At 38.3% G+C, this 16,389-nt stretch overlaps 1 protein-coding gene across 10 annotated transcripts in view; it reads right to left on the minus strand.

Annotated features, from left to right (window-relative positions):
* The window catches only part of RUFY3 (RUN and FYVE domain containing 3), an 80,232-nt gene that overhangs the window by 51,373 nt on the left and 12,470 nt on the right, over positions 1-16,389 (minus strand). Inside the window, exon 1 of one of the 10 annotated variants that reach the window (XM_007086922.3) lies at positions 12,210-13,476. The exons of 6 other annotated variants lie outside the window; for them this stretch is intronic. In XM_007086922.3, coding sequence (XP_007086984.2) covers positions 12,210-12,387 — 178 coding nt within the window. In that variant the 5' untranslated portion in view covers positions 12,388-13,476. Of the gene's footprint in view, positions 1-12,209; positions 13,494-16,389 lie in introns of those variants that run through there. 3 more of the 10 variants (XM_007086923.3, XM_015539650.2, XM_007086925.3) reach the window with 3 other exon arrangements.

Raw genomic sequence — 16,389 nt, forward strand, 5'->3', positions numbered from 1 at the left:
AATGTGAACTTTACCTTTACAAGAAACTAACAAGCTGGATTCCACTAAGTATATTTGCCACAATTAAAAAAGAAAATAGGGGGAAGTGGGGTTAAATAAAAAAAAAAAAACAAAACAAAAAACTAAATATTAAACAGGGTAAAAATAAGCCAACACAAGCAGACCAAATGACAAGTTTAACAGCTGAGATACTCTTAAACTAACTAGTAACATAATTAGCTTTAGTAATATAAAAATTAGTAAAGGAACTGCCAAACTAATTTTAAAAAGTACGAAGAGGTTCTGTTCTAATAAACCAATAGTTTAGACCAAGATCTGTCTCTTCCCCACAGTAGAGTTAAAAACAAAAATATCAGCAAAGAAACACAAATGGTCTTGGAAAAAAAGTAATATTAAGCGATTGTGATCTTGTGATTTATAATAAATATCTATTTGGTCTTCTTCCCCAGTCCCTGGCACAGGGCTCCCGAAACCCCTGTAAATTCCTAAGTGATAAGAGCCCTACAAGCATCTTTTGTTCTAATGAGGTGACTCTAGGTGGGCTCCTGGATGGGGGCTGGTCCCCAAAAAGACCAAGCCATGCTTCTAAGTTTGGAATTTTCAGCCCCACCACTCACTTCTTTAGAGAGGGGAAAGGGGCTGGAAATGGAGTTTATTGATCATGCCTACGGAGGAAGCCTCCACAAAATCCTAGTAGTATGAGATTTGAAAGCTTTCCAGGGGGGTGCACACCCCAAATCCACCAGGAAGAAGCTCCTGCATTTGGGACCCTTCCAGACCTCACCCTATGTATCTCCTCTTCATCTGTATCCTTTTTTCATAACCTTTAATGAACTGGCAAACTTAAGTGTTTCCCTGAGTTCCGTGAACTGTTCTAGCAAATAACTGAATCTAAGGGGAAAGCGGTCATGGGGACGTCTGATTTGTAGCCAAGTTGGACAAAAGTTGTGGGTAACCTGGGGATCTACTACTTGTGATTAGTATCTAGAGTGAGGGGCAGTTCTGTGGGGCTGAGCTCTTAACCTGTGGGATCTGACATTACCTCCAGGTAGGCAGAGTCAGAATTGAGTTAAACTGTACACCCAGCTGGTGTCACAGATTGGTGTTGGACCACCCGCCCCACACACATACATTTGGTGACCAGAAGTGTTAGAAGTGAGGCATCCTGAGTGAAAGGAGAAAGACACAAGAGAACTATAGGTTTTCCTAATACAGTTATCAACACTTGGGCCATTTAATACTTAGGCTTTATGTTGAACAAAGGCTTTTACTAAGGCAGATAGTACAGTGAGTTTGTACAGAAGTCACAAGTATGAAATATCACAGGCACTTCCCTTCAGAACTAAGTAACTGCGACATGAGGTAAACAGAGATTGGTATTAGAGAGATAAGAGAAGATAAAATGAATTCCTAAATCAGGTGAGCAGCTACGTGATACTGGAAGGCTAAGGAGGACACGGCCTGATGGAGAGTGAGAGGATGAGGGAAAGGGGGCCTCCCCAAATTAGTAGAGCCTTTGCCACCTACCTGAATGGCTGCAATGGAAGAAATAATCATGAGGCGTCTGATACCTCAACTGGGAAGCTTGCTGCCCACAGGCCTAGACATTGTGGGATTCTCAGATGAAATGTAGTACACCCTGAATTTTACAGCTCTAGGAGAAAGAGAAATCTCAGCAGCCTTTTCATCCCAGAAGACAAACTCCAGCAATCAGAAAATTTCTCATTGTACATTTAACAGTAAAACTCATTCTCTTCTACCTAAGATATTGTCACTGGCTTAAAGAAAAAAAAAAAAAAAACAGATAAAACATAATCATGGAGTTTACAGCTGCTGAATCAACTGTTCTAAAAACCACAACTGTTTCATTTGGAAAGTTCAGATTTTAGTACTGTGAGAAACCACAACCAACTGCAGTAGCGAAACAAAAAGAGGTAGCTAATACGAAAGTTCACGATACCATGCTATTAAAATTTTTTTAAATGTTTATGGCAGCTTGGAAATGTGTATAAAAAATTAAAATATATTACTATTTGACCCAGAAACTCCACTTCTAAAGATGAAAATTGGTAAACTGTTCAAATTGTAAACATAATTTGGGTAAAAATACCCCAAAAGAAAGTGGTGGCCAAATTTAGAAACAGTCTAAACGTCTGTAATAAGGAAGTCAAAGAAATTATGGCATATCCAAAAAACTGAAGACATTAAGTGAGGTGATGCAGATTTCTATTTACTGTGGTGGAAAGATACCGCAGCGAAAAAAGGCAGGTCACACAACACAGGAATGGTACGATTTTGCATGTATAAAAACTGTGTGAGCTTGTAAGTGAACTGTGTGTATATATTAATAAAAAAGAGAATCTGGTTACTAAATCTTATTAGTGGTTATCAATAGGTGCTAGAACCGGGGCACCAGGGTGGCTCAGTCGGTTAAACATTTGACTTCTGCTAAGATCATGATCTCGTGGTTTGTGGGTTCGAGCCCCGTATTGGGCTCTGTGCTGACAGCTCAGAGCCTGGAACCTGCTTCAGATTCTGTGTCTCCCTCTCATGCTCTGTCTCTCTCTCTCTCTCAAAAAATAAATAAACATTAAAAAATTTTTTAAAAATAGGTGCTAGAACTTTAGGTGAATTCTACTAGCTTGTGTTTTACACTCTTCTGTATTCTGTAACTCTTACAATATGAATATATCATTTCTATAACTAGAAAAATAAAGTTGCTTTCATAAAATACTTATATACATAATAAATATTTTCTAAAAAAACATTATTTCCAGCAGACTGACACATATACATTTTATTTTGAGAATATTTAATTATAACGAAAAATAAATAATTCCTTAGGGGCCATTTGTCAACAAGTCTATTTCTCTGTCCCTCTATACATGTGCTTCTAAGCTCATCAAATCTCTCTATCTGTTCTCTGGCAAAGTTCAACTATGAAAAATTGCAAGGAACAGTTTTTTGTGTTTACTCCCCTGGACTCAAAAGCACTTCACAGCAGTCAGAGTGAATTGGTGGGGGTTGGAGGAACCACAGTGGAAAACTGCGCCCCATTATGCTTTCTATTTCCCCACAAAAAGGAGGTACTGACAAAACTCAAAAAACAGAACCACAGCTGAAAAGCGGAGAATACTGTGGGTGCTCTCAGATGATAGCACTTGCCCTTTCCAGCCACGTGTTACAAGTACCCAGGTCTGGGAATCCAACGACTTGAATTCCAATCTGAGCTCTATCACTGAGTAGTTATCTAATCGGGTACAGCATTTACCTCTGGAAAATGATAAATATGTCAAAGAGAAGTTTAGGAGGAATGACCTTCTGCACTGGAAGCTGATAACCCAAGGAAGAGTCACTATAAACTCCATTAAGAAAGGCACAAATTAAAGATTAAAGAAAAAGCTCTGTTCTCAGAAAGGTCCAGAAAGGCTCACCAATAGAGCAAAGACAGTAAGGCACTGTGATTACGACAGTGCACTAACGTGGACACCAGTGCAGGCATTTGAAGGAGTTGGGAAGGAACTGGAATGGGAAGGAGAGTGCTGACTTCAGGGAGAGCACATTACAGTCAGCTCAGAGGCAGCACAAAACTCTGCTGATATTTCTCTCCCAGGAAGGATTTTACAAAACTTGGGTAAAACTTACCTTGAAAGGGTGACTAGCCAAGCTCTTCCACAGCAGAGCAACAAGAAAGGGATGAACTTTGTCCAAAGAACTTTGCCCAATAGGCTTCCAAGATGGTATTACAAGCTACCACGTCCACACTTCGAAAAGTTCACAAAGACTGCCTTCTGCACACGTAATCACAACTTGGAGAACCTGACAATACAAATCTGAGGCTATCAGGGCTGGTGGCAACAAATGTTCCCGTAATCTCACTGAGGGCAGATTATAAAGGGAGGTGTGCCATACTGAAAGCCAAGAACAGTAACAGGATTCCGTTTGAATCCTAACAATTCAGGCTTTATTTTCTGAACACTTCTGAAAGGAATAAATCAAATGCTGTACCGAATGCATCTAAGTCTAGACCTTGTGGGTCACCTGGTGTACTGCAGGCAGCTTTTAGACAGCTCTGAAAACAAAGCATGCCAGTACACAAATACAGGCCTAGGACTCAGAAAAACTCAAAATGTCTACTAGAAATATAAAAAAAAATATTCTGACAATGGATGTGAAACTGTTAAGGAAAGTACTTATTAAATACGAGTCAGGCGGATGATCGCACACCTATACTGATATAGCCTTTTGCTTTAAAAAAGAACATTTTTTTTCCTGATTATACTAATATACCCTCTTGTAGAGTATTTGGAAGACATGAAGAAGCTTAAATAATGTCATAAAAGTCACCTGTCGTTCCACTGTCCAGAGGTAATTACTTTTTACAAATTTGGTACATTTTGTTTTACTTGTGGTGGATATGTACCCCTGCATTTAACACAAATTGTGACCACAGTGTATGTAGTTTGGGAAACAGCTTTTAAAAATTATATTCTAGGGGCGCCTGGGTGGCTCAGTTGGTTAAGTGTCCAACTCTTGATTTCGGCTCAGGCTTTGGTCTCCCAGTGTGAGTTCGATCTCCACATCGGGCTCTGTGCTGACAGCGTGGAGCCTGCTTGGGATTCTCTCCCTCTCTCTGCTCCTCTCCCGCTCTCTCATTCTCTTTCAAAATAAATAAGTAAAATAAACTTTAAAAATTATATTCTAAATAATTCCCTATGCCATTAAATATTCCTCCACAATCATCTGTCAGGGCTTGTTGTATAGATGTTCTACAATTTACTGAACCACTTTCCTATTGGGCGACTCGGGTTGCTTTTAAAGGTCCTGCTACTATAAATCATTAAAACAGGGACTTGCCTGTTATTTCTGATTATTTCTTTAAGACAGATGTTTGGTATAATCACTGGGATTTAACTTGTCGAGGCTCTTGATTCACAGGGATTAAGGGAACCCCAACAAAGCTGCACCCATGTGCACGCCTACCAGCAGAGCCTGTGCCCAATGCTTCCCCTGCTTTCATCAGCACTGAATAGTATTCTTGGATTTAGTAGAAAACAACAATAAGAAACTATTACATTGTACAAAACTTCAACTTTCTAAGTAAGATACAGTGAATCTGGAATAGGAGATAAATGACTAAAAGAATTAAATTAAAAAAACTCAAGGGGCACCCGGGTGGCTCAGCTGGTTGAGCGTCTGACTTGGTTTCAGGTCATGATCTCACAGCTCGTGAGTTCAAAGCCCCACGTCAGGCTCTGTGCTGGCAGTTCAGAGCCTGGAGCCTGCTTCCTAGTCTGTTTCCCTCTTTTTCTGCCCTCCTCCCGCTCATGCTCAGTCTCAAATAAACTTAAAAAAATATTTAAAAAACCTAAAAAAGCACAAATTGTGTGTGATGGAGGGAAGGTATTCCAATAATCTTTTCTTTCACCATTGATTATTTTCTGGAGTTATGGGGCATTACTGCATTCACCCAAAGTGTGTTGGATAGCTACCGTAAGCAGTACCTAGTACTACGAGGCCTTCTGAAGGATACAAAACAAAGTTTTGCCCAAAGAACTTTCTATATAATTTCATAAATGAGGAATCACATAGATTAAAATGAATCACTGGAGAATGATTCCAAGTGCATTCAATCAAGTGGCACAGACACTACCCAACGATTCAAGGCATAGGATTCAGGAGATGAAGAGAAATGGACATGCTAGAGAAGGCCTTCTGGATGAAGGGAGTCAAAGGGCCTTTCCATTTCTTGATATGATGTCAGCATGGAGAATCTCAAGAGGGGATAGTGTAACAGCAAGAATAATCAGGGTCCCGGCGAAGTGAGAATCTACAACCTGGCTGAAATAGGTTAAGTATGGAACAGGAGTATGAAAAAGCATTAGATAAGTAAAATTACCCAAAGCAGGGCATGGAAATACTTGGCTAAAGACTAAGGATTCAATGTAGTTACTATTTCAATCCATAATCATGAACATTTCTCTTACCACAAACAGCTTTTCACATCATTTTGTACATCTACTTGAGAAAAATTTTAAATTTAGCACATAAAGGTGCTGACCTGCCAGCCAGGTCAGTTTTAGCAGAGTGCCGCTGTTTGGGAGTATCTCTGCAACTATGTAAATATTTTCACGCACTTCATAAAAACGAGTGGAAAGAAGAAAATGAAAACAAGTGGATAAAAGCTAAGATCTCCACTCCAATTAATGGCAATCACCAAGCATGCCCCAACTGGCATGCTTTTGGCCTCATTTTGATGTTCACTGGACTTACGCTGGCCACTGCCGTGATCAACTGTGTACAAAACTGCTAGAAATAGGTCACCAGAGTAGACGCCCTTTGTTACATGCAGGTCTATTGGTAGACTTATATTTTACTGAGTTTTGCTATAGGAGTGCCCCAAGAAGATTGAACTGTGGCTGCCTGAGTTTGAATCCTGGCTCTATCACTTACTACATTCCCAAATGTCAATTAGTAAAATGGGCGTAATAATCGTACCTAGGCTCAAAGGGTTGCTGCAATGATTAAATGACATACTATATACATATTACTTGGAAGAGTTCTTGGCACAAAATAAGTGTTCAGTAAATGATAACGTCTCCTCCTGTTCCAACACCATTACCATTTTTTCAGGAGTACTCTACATGTAATACAGAAGGCTGCCTGAAACAGGGCTCTTGTACAAGAATGAAAAGTTTGCTTTCATAAAGACTCATTTGGCAATTTTATGAAGAATGAATCAGTATAGGAAGAGAAATGGGTTTGGAGAAAAGCTGAAAGTAGGTGTAGGAATCTAGATGTGACACAATTAGCTCCTGGTAGTTGTACAAATGAAAATAAAAGACAAAATTAAGACTTTGTTGTGGAACACAGCACATATATCCTTCTTTTACACCCTAACACATGTAGCACTATTTGCTTATTTAATCATAGCAGAAAACTATAATAGCCAGATGCCTTGTGTGTCTACAGGTGTTGTGTTAAATTCAGAAAGATCATTTATATATAGTTTAGTAAAGTGCTACTTTTGATACAAATGACATATATTTACTTATGAAAATTGGAGCCTTGATTTTTCGTCAACTTCAGTTAAAGTCATTTCACATAAGAACCTTTGAGTATTGCATGCTTATAATTTTCTTAGTAAATACATGTTCATCATCAAAAAGATAAATGAATGTTCACATATAAATAAGTGAAAATAGAAAGTCTGATCACAAATCTGCAGGTTACTGGGATTCAACATTAAGAATAATAGTTTTGGGATGCCTGGGTGGCTCAGTCAGTATCCAACTTTGGCTCAGGTCATGATCTCGCAGTTCGTGGGTTCGAGCCCCACATTGGGCTCTGTGCTGATAGCTCAGAGCCTGGAGCCTGCTTTGGATTCTGTGTCTCCCTCCCTCTCTGTTCCTCCCCTGCTCATGTTCTGTCTCTCTCTCTCTCTCAAAAATAAATAAAGCTCAACAATTTTTTTTTAAGATTAATAGTTTTGTTTTTCTATTAATTGGGAGAAACGACTATTAAGTCTTATTCAGGAGAGCTATTAAAATTCACATATAATATATGCTTATTTTATTAAAGTATAGGAGTAAATGCACATACATAATGAACTTACTGTTAAAACACTTAAGATTTTAATGTTAAAAAATTAACATTATGCACAACCAGAAGGAAAAAAAACACCTACTACTTTCATCACTACTCCTAACATTTTGTTCCCAGTAAAGCATGTGAAAACTTACTGGAGAGGAAATTTGGAAAGGGGCTGAAAATAAATACTAACCACCTTTCAGTTCTGGCATTTGAGTCTGTGTAGTTCTTCCTCCCCATCCCCACCCTTTAAGACTCCCTTGCCTCCAGTTTATGCCCAGATAACTCCTGCACATATTTTAGGTCTTAGCTCAAACATCACTTCAATTGGAAATCTTTTCTGGAATAAGATTTTTCACTGTACTACTATACTGCAATGACTGTCATTTTACTTGCTTGAAGTACCCCACCCTACACCTCCCAACCTATCAAATAAGCCCAGAAAATCCAAAGGACCATACTTGTTCACTTCACTGTACTAGGACATAAATTATAAGTGTGGGGCATAAATCATAAGTAGGATACTTAAATGCATGTTGAATGAAGGGCCAAGGTCTGTATGATAAAAGCTGAGTTTTTTAAAGCGTTATTCGTTTTTCCTTTGAGGGTTCTAATGGACACTAAGGATTTTTCTACAGGAAAAAAATGAACAGATATAAAATTTTTTGAATGATAATTAGGATCACGGGTCTCAGGTTTAGAAGCTCTGCATTATAGTGAATTCATGCTCTGAAGTTTCTTGGTAAATAGCCCTTTGGCTTCCGCTGCCAAAACGCCCATTGGGACAGGCACCTTTTTCATTAAAACATACACATTTCACCCCAAGCAGGATGGGGTTATACTAGGGTGCAGTGATATTGATGAGTAAAAGTACATTAGTAAATGTCAATGGAGTGATCTCAGCATGAGACACTTCCCACAGTCACTGAATAATAAACACTTTTCCATTACATCTTTAGGGGATTTTTCCTTGCTTATTATATCTTATCAGTAGAATATTCCCTACTGTATCTTATCAGTAGAGTAGTTCCTATCGAATGGAAAAACCTGATCACAAATCTGCACCCATAATCTACACCCAGACTGTCCTTCGGGAAATGTGAAGGGGTGTCTATTTATTTCTTAGTCCCTAGAACTGGACTTTGCATCAAGGAATGCCTAATAAATATTTCTGACCAACAGGCAGACCAGAACACGTCCTTGTATGTCAAGGACAGATGTTTCATATAAACTACCTCTCTATACATTAAAATGCCAGCTATTCTAATGAACACTGAAGCAAAATGACACCACCAGGGCAACTGCAGAGTTATGCAATAATAGCATGTATTAGGTCTGCCATCACATATAGTTCTCTACAATACCCAAAAACTATCGTGTCTGTCCAATATGTCACTGCCTCCATAGTCTGTCTCTTATTATCTGTATCTGAAAAGGAAGTTTCCTAAGTCAAAAAAGTAATTTCAAAGCTTATACCTGTCTTTGTAACCAGATGGTACATTTTACTGTATTAAATTGATCATCTGTGGACATCGTCTCTCAACATCAGATTCCCATTCTTTAAAAGGTTAATAGGAAAACAAGTATTGCTTGATAACTAAGTTGTATTTTTAATTAATTACTTTGTTTTATAGAGCTCCAAGAAAGGATAATGCTAAAACATGAATTTAAACTACTAATGGTCTACTTTAGTCTGTCTAGTAAACAACTAGTTCAGAGTGCTCCAAAAAATTAGACATAAAAACAAAAATATACATTAAAATGGTAATGTATTCAAAAACATGCTGCAGTTCAACCTAAGGCTCCATGAATAACTATTACACACATAAGTAACATTTATAGGGTTTACATTAATTATCTCAATTTTCCTCACCTACAATCAGATAATTACCACCCATAACTACTTGCTATTCTCCAGCTCGACCAGCTCACCATGTACTGCTGGAAATGTCCCCCCTCTTCACCCTGCATCTGCCTGACGATCACCTAATTATGTACAATGTCCAGGCCAGTCTTACTCATTAAATGAAGCCTTTCCTGAACCCTCTCCTCTTCTGTGGAATCGGTCTTGGGCTCTTGTCTTAGGGGAAATCTACTCACACAGATTTATAGATATCCTCCTGGTTTTAAAAAAAGGGTACTGAGAGAGAGATCACTTCCTTGACTACCAACAAGCACTGAAATGATGACATGAGTGTTTCTATTCCCATGTATTTTAGGGCTAAGCTAGGCGGAAACTCTAGGTCCAGGCCTGCACTGTGGGCTGCACAGTGAGAGGCATGAGCTGTTTTCAGAAAACAAAAGTTGGAAACTACAAATCTTCTAACTGAGGCCATGCCCAATCTTTATTCTTGTCTTAAGAGGGTATATGATGCTTTTTGTCCATTTTCTCTTGTGGGAGTCAGGGTGCCTCATTGCAGGATTTGTGTGGCTGGAAGGCTTTCCCTCCAAGAATCAGCTGGGAAGTATAATGTGAATCCTCCTGTGTGTCCAGGTACCAGGTGCTCCATTTTGTCAACAAGGTGAGAGATTCACAGTATCACTGGCCTGGAGATAACTGCTTACATGCTGATAGCTAAATTATACCTAATACTTATCACTGGTATTAATATTAAAGCAGACACTTCTTGAGTCCAAATGACTGTTCAGACATCCTGAGTTAGCCAGTGGAGCAAGGAAATAAAAGCTCTGAAAAGCACCACCTTGTTTCCCAGGTTCCCAAACCCACAGATGTCTGGACTTTCTTTTATTATACCCATTTCTAATCACTTGAAATTATTGTTTCTCTTGCCCACTTTAAAGCAAAATTCCAAAATTCAAGGACAGTATTTCCCTATTTTCCTTCACATCCTCTATAGCTGATTTTAAGGTATTGGGAAGTTCCAATTTGTCTCTTTTCCTTAATCAAAGAATGTGACACTTAGAGCTTAGGCTGCAGCCCTCGTACAGATTTCCATCACAGATTTCTCCATGAAGGATTCATACAGAACCACTATAAATGCTTACATGAACCATGAGCTCATTTTTGCTCACTCATAGGAATCCTGTTCAAAAAACAAATATAAATTCAAAGTACTAAAAATGTTAAAAATTATTTATGAAACACTAATATACTGGATTTTATAATTAAGGGAATATTTCATATTATATTACTTTCAAGATGGATGAGAGTATTTTTAAAAACAAAATATGTAAATTGAGGCATTCACTAAAAGATTTCTTGGTAGCCTTCTAAAAACGTATTTTTCTTCCCTAAAGATTCCTAAACCTTTGGGAGTTGTTTTAAACAGTACTGGCATTCTATGGATTTCCAGCTGATGTCTGCCAACCCCTGTGCACATTTCTGAGACTTACAGCCAAGGAAGCTGTCCAACTGACAAACCAATTGTTAAAAGATGCAGCGGGTCTTAAAAACTACTTAAATATTGCCCTTAAAGACACACCCAAAATGACTGCTTTGTGTTCTGTGGTATTAATTCTCTCTAAAACTTTCTCAAGGCTAAGCCTAACGGGGGAAATAAAATCCTTTTCAGACATAAAGGGTGAGATCTGAGTCACGCTAAGATTGCAACACAAGGTCAAGGGCAAGGAATCACTTTTCCTAACCCAATCTGCTATGTGCAATTCACCTTATGCCCTCCATTCAGCAGATATGCCTAAATACCAGGCAGATGTTGATAAAGAATTTCTCATTTGTGAGCATTTCTGCATTATTTCAAAGCTGGAGAATAAACACTAGTTAAAAGGTCATTACATAAAAAACAAAATATTTTTAGCTATGACTTAAATTAACTCTCTTCCTTATAGCATTGACTTAAGAGAATTAAGGGTACAAGGTAAAAACCTGTGGTAATTTAGAAAAGGTTCTGGGAGAAAGTCACAAGTCAAGCAACCTCAAAGGTCTCAAAGGTACTGACAGTGGAAATTTCAAATGGGTCATCACAGTTACCACAAATAACTTATAAAAAGCAATGGCCAATAGATTCTATGGGTAGAGATTACCTTATTAATCATGTTTAACCTTTTTGAGGCATTATGCTCTTTAAAGCATCCATATTCATTAAATAAGCACTGAATGGAAAACTGCTCATCTACGGTCCATATTATTTAAAAAAGATAATGTTTGATCAACTATTTTCTAGATATCATAGCCTATTTCACAGGTTATACCCTGATATCCCTTGGTAAAACACCTCAAGTGCTTCAACTATGTCAAGTACAATCCTAAAGTCATGCTGTCTTAACTTAATCTATTAAGAATTATTGTAATTTCTATAACATTTTAGTATATAATCAATATTAATAGCTTTTTCATTATCAATTAGGGCCAAATGTGATAAGTGACCTCACATGTTCTCTTTAGGGGCTTAAAGACAAAGAGCTCTAAATAGGCACCAGCATCTTTTGAAAGGATACCTCAGGGGGCAGGGAAATAATATTTTTTCCCAGTAAAGTAAAGAAGGTAAACTGGGTGGTAGGTAAGGAAAAAAGGTTGTCATGGTTGTTAACAGGTTAGAGTACAGAGTACAGGTTCTTCCTGAAACCTCTCCCTGACCCTCCCAGCTTACTGTAACAATGAGGATGCTGGTGAGACACTAGTGGACGGGTTCTGACCATACCTTCATGGGTAGGCTCTGGGTCAGGTGTAAGTGAGATGTCATCCAGCTCTCGCAGGCAGAGCCATTCTCCATCCATAGACACTCGGAATTTGCAAAGGTAGATGGTCTCCATGGCAGCCTGTGTGATCTTGTCAGTGGTGGGGGTTGGCATATCAGTTGGAGGCGTCAGAGCAGACATGATGACTCAGCTGGGACCACAACACACACACACAAACACACACACACTCACCCCAACAAAAATAAATAAAACCTCCTTACCCCAAAACCCCAAATCCAAAGCTCTGAAACAAAGCTCTCAGGAAAAGGGGTGGGGGAGATTAAAACAAAACACAAGGAAAAATACCTTACGGTTTAAGAACCAACTGTTCAAGACAAGCAATCCTCTACTATCTTTTCTCATAGATAGTTCCTACCACATAGCAAAATAAAATGATGCCTGTTTCTCTAGCTTCTGTCCTTTTATCTTCTCTTCCCTGCCCCCTCCTTTTTCAGCTGGGCTATAGGCTTTAAACGTTGCACAGCCGATGCCACCTTAGCTGGCTTTAAAAAACTGGTCTCTGAATGAATAAGTGAAAAATCCTCCTTTGTGCAGGAAAAAAAATACCCCGAAAAAATCCCGAAAAATAAACCAATATTTTCAATTTAGCTTAAAAAATATCCTGAACTGCAGAAATCACTTCCAGGATCTGCTCAGATGAGCCGGGATGCTGAGTTCTAATAGGATTGGTTGTGCGCAGTAAGCAGGGTGTTGACCAAAATGGCTGACTAATGAACTGAACTGAAAATCCAGGCTCATGTGACCAGCTGCTCTGAACGTAGGGCGAGCAATTCCCAGGATGCTTTATAGATGCTGCTGATGCAGGGAGAGCAATTAAGCTGCTGCTCTCATCCTGTACAACCCACTTCCAGACTGTGCTAGTCAAACTGTGATCAGACATAACACAATGCACCTATCCTCATCAATTCCCTCACTTTGGGATAAAAGGGCTAGATAACAGGAGGACAATTAACACTGGGTAATACTTCATTGCAAAGATGATGAAAGAGGCAGTTAGATTAATTTAGTAAGCACATAATTCACTTCCATCTTTTACCCTCATATACCTAGCTATCAAAATTCTTTACTAAAGGTGGTGTTTTAAGAAAAGCCAAAGCAGATTTTCAAGTTAAATATCATACTCTCAGGCATTTACAATCTCCTTCTCCAAGGTACAAAACCTGACTTTTTAGACTAGATAGAAGTGCAAGAAAAAAACCTTGATGCTAAAAAGTAAAATCCCTTCCAATTAATGGCAATCCCCTGCCCCACCCTCGCTTTTGAAGTTGTTGTATTTACCAAATTTCTTTTTTAATTGTTTTTAATATTTATTTTTGATAGAGACAGAGGGTGAGTGGGGGAGGGGCAGAGAGAAGGAGACAGAATCTGAAGCAGGCTCCAGGCTCTGAGCTGTCAGCACGGAGCCTGTCATGGGGCTCATGAACCTTGAGATCATGACCTGAGCCGAAGTCAGACGCTTAACCAACTGGGCCACCCAGGCGCCCCTACCACGTTTCTGCATAAAGTATGTATTATGTTTCTAAGTAAAAGATAAAACTATGTTATATTTTTAAAAAGCCTCCCATCCTGGAACATCCTAAGGGCATATTATCATATATTATCAACTCACCAACCAACCGACTCACCTACCCACATACATGTCTGTATTATCCAATGAGGCATTTATACCTTGATAGCAAAAAGTTAGGTGCTTCCTTTCTGAGCTGCAATAAATAATGAGATAAGGGATGATAACGATTTTCTTTGAAAATGTTTTGGACAATTGAAAACAAGTATTTTTTCTATTTAAGGATCTGGTTTTAAGGTGGAAGCTACAACTTCAAGAAATATATGCCAAAACGATTTATTCTATTTTAGGAATTTCATTCAGAAGGATACCTTGATTTTTGAAAACTAAAAGAAAAAAATTCTCCTTGAATATTATAATGACATTTTATATGTATATTACATACAAATATAATATTAAAATTTCACAAATGTTGCATCCTAACTTGAGATTGAGCCCAAAGAAAAAATGCTAAGAATCAGGTTCTGTAGGTAAACAGGCATTTCTCATACTGTTAGAGGGAAAGCAAACTGGTACAACGTAAAAATGCATATACGTATATGATTATTTACAATTAGGAAGAAAATCAGCAAATTACTAAGGAAAACAAAATACCCCAGGTTTATTCATTTCTATTTAAAATCTTTCAACATTATCCTACATCTGGACCCAAAGCTATTCATTCACTAATTTTCTCATTCAGTAAATATTCAGTCAGAGTATTCCACATGTCGGGCAGCGATCCAGGCACTGGGCATGCAGTAAGACAAAATCACCCTTTCAAAGAAGCAGAATTTATGTACCCAAATACTGAACACAAGTCTTCGTTTAACACATTCACATTTAATTATAGGTCGATTCCTTTCTAGACATACATATTTGCATCTTATACATTAAAGCTTAAAGGGGACAGTTTATAGTTTCACCATGCAATACTTTATAACCTATTAAGCAGTCATTAAAATCTTTAAACTTACACTGAATAGTTCCTGGAATCACAATGCCAAAGAGCCCTGGCTTCTGTACGTACAACACCAAGACTGTAGGTCACTGACACATTCTTGAAATATAGAATAGTGAAAACAAAGAAAAATCTGGATGCTTTGAGATTTCCTGGTTCCATGAATATCTGAATTGAGCCTATCACAAACCATGACAATCTTTTTAGCAACCAATATGCATTTAATAACCTTAAACAGATTTGGATTGATTACAAGACACTAGCATACAAGAAAATCTAGGTCAATAAACAGAGAAAACCTGGTCAACATTCCTTCCAAAGGTCCTTCTCTCCAGGTAGGAAATATCAGGAGGGAAGCCCAAAGCAACTAACACTTCTGCCAAGGAGAGAAAAACCTTCCTGCACTGGTTATCTCTCAGTTTAAGGAGGCATTAGGAGTCATTTCAGAAATAAGAACTGTGGGTGAGCAGGAAAACCTGTCTTTCCACTATCTCAGTCATACCTGCTTGCAGATAAACACCTTTGAGTCTTCAGTGTGGACACTTACTCACTGTTCACAGGCAATGAATTTCCTATGAGAACAAGCACTGTTTGTAGAAGACTAACAATTCTAAACATTGTTTAGTACTGTTTTTACATTTAGGTCTTTACTAGGTAAACATATTAGCTTAGGTAACATGAAGTCATCAGTGAGACAAACCTTGAACTTTTTTCTCATTTGATCCTACCTGTGAATAAAGGCACATCTTTGTAAGATGGTTGTGAGGAGGGTTGAGGTATAGTGTGTGGCCCTAGAAGCAGAACTAACAGGCCTAAGTGAAATTCAAATCCAAGGTGATGATCTGAATAATACTATGTTCTAGTTGCTTACACAGCCTGAATTTTCCATCTTATAATTGATTCAAAGCAAATGAGATTCACTGTCAAAGTCAGAAGTCACTTTTAAAGAATACTCAGCTACTATTATAAGACAAAGTCTGATTTGTCGTGCCCAATGTCCCTGTTATACAATAGGGAAAAATTACTTAAGCTAGCTATCATTTATTGAATCTCTATTTTCTGTTAGGTGCTTTAAAATTCTTTTAATGTTTATTTATTTTTGAGAGAGAATGAGACAGCACGAGCAGGGGAGGGTTAGAGAGAGAGGGAGACAGAATCTGAGCTGTCAGCACAGAGCCTGACATGGGGCTCAAACTCAGGAACTGTGAGATCATGACCTGAGCTGAAGTCAGAGGCTTAACCGACTGAGCCACCTAGGTGCCCCTAGGTGCTTTATAAATACTGTATCAAATCTTCACAAGAATCTGGCCAAGGAGATATGGTATGTCCTCTTTACATACAAGGAAACCAAAATTGAGCCAAGTAACTGGCCCAAGATCACACAATTAACAAGTGGCTGATCTGGGATTCCAAGGTTTGTCTTAATGCCCTCAAACCAAAGTCCATGTTTTCTTTCATGCCCTGAAAAATCAGCACTCCAACCCAAGGATTAAATTTTACTTAGGAAAAACAAAAAACAAAAAGCACAAACAAAATAACACAAGCAGTGTCCCCACAAAATTTCCCAAATATGAATTTGAACAAATTTAAGATTTGAGGAAGAAAAAAATTTTAT

This window comes from Panthera tigris, chromosome B1 (genome assembly GCF_018350195.1).
Source record: "Panthera tigris isolate Pti1 chromosome B1, P.tigris_Pti1_mat1.1, whole genome shotgun sequence".
Taxonomy (NCBI): domain Eukaryota; kingdom Metazoa; phylum Chordata; class Mammalia; order Carnivora; family Felidae; genus Panthera; species Panthera tigris.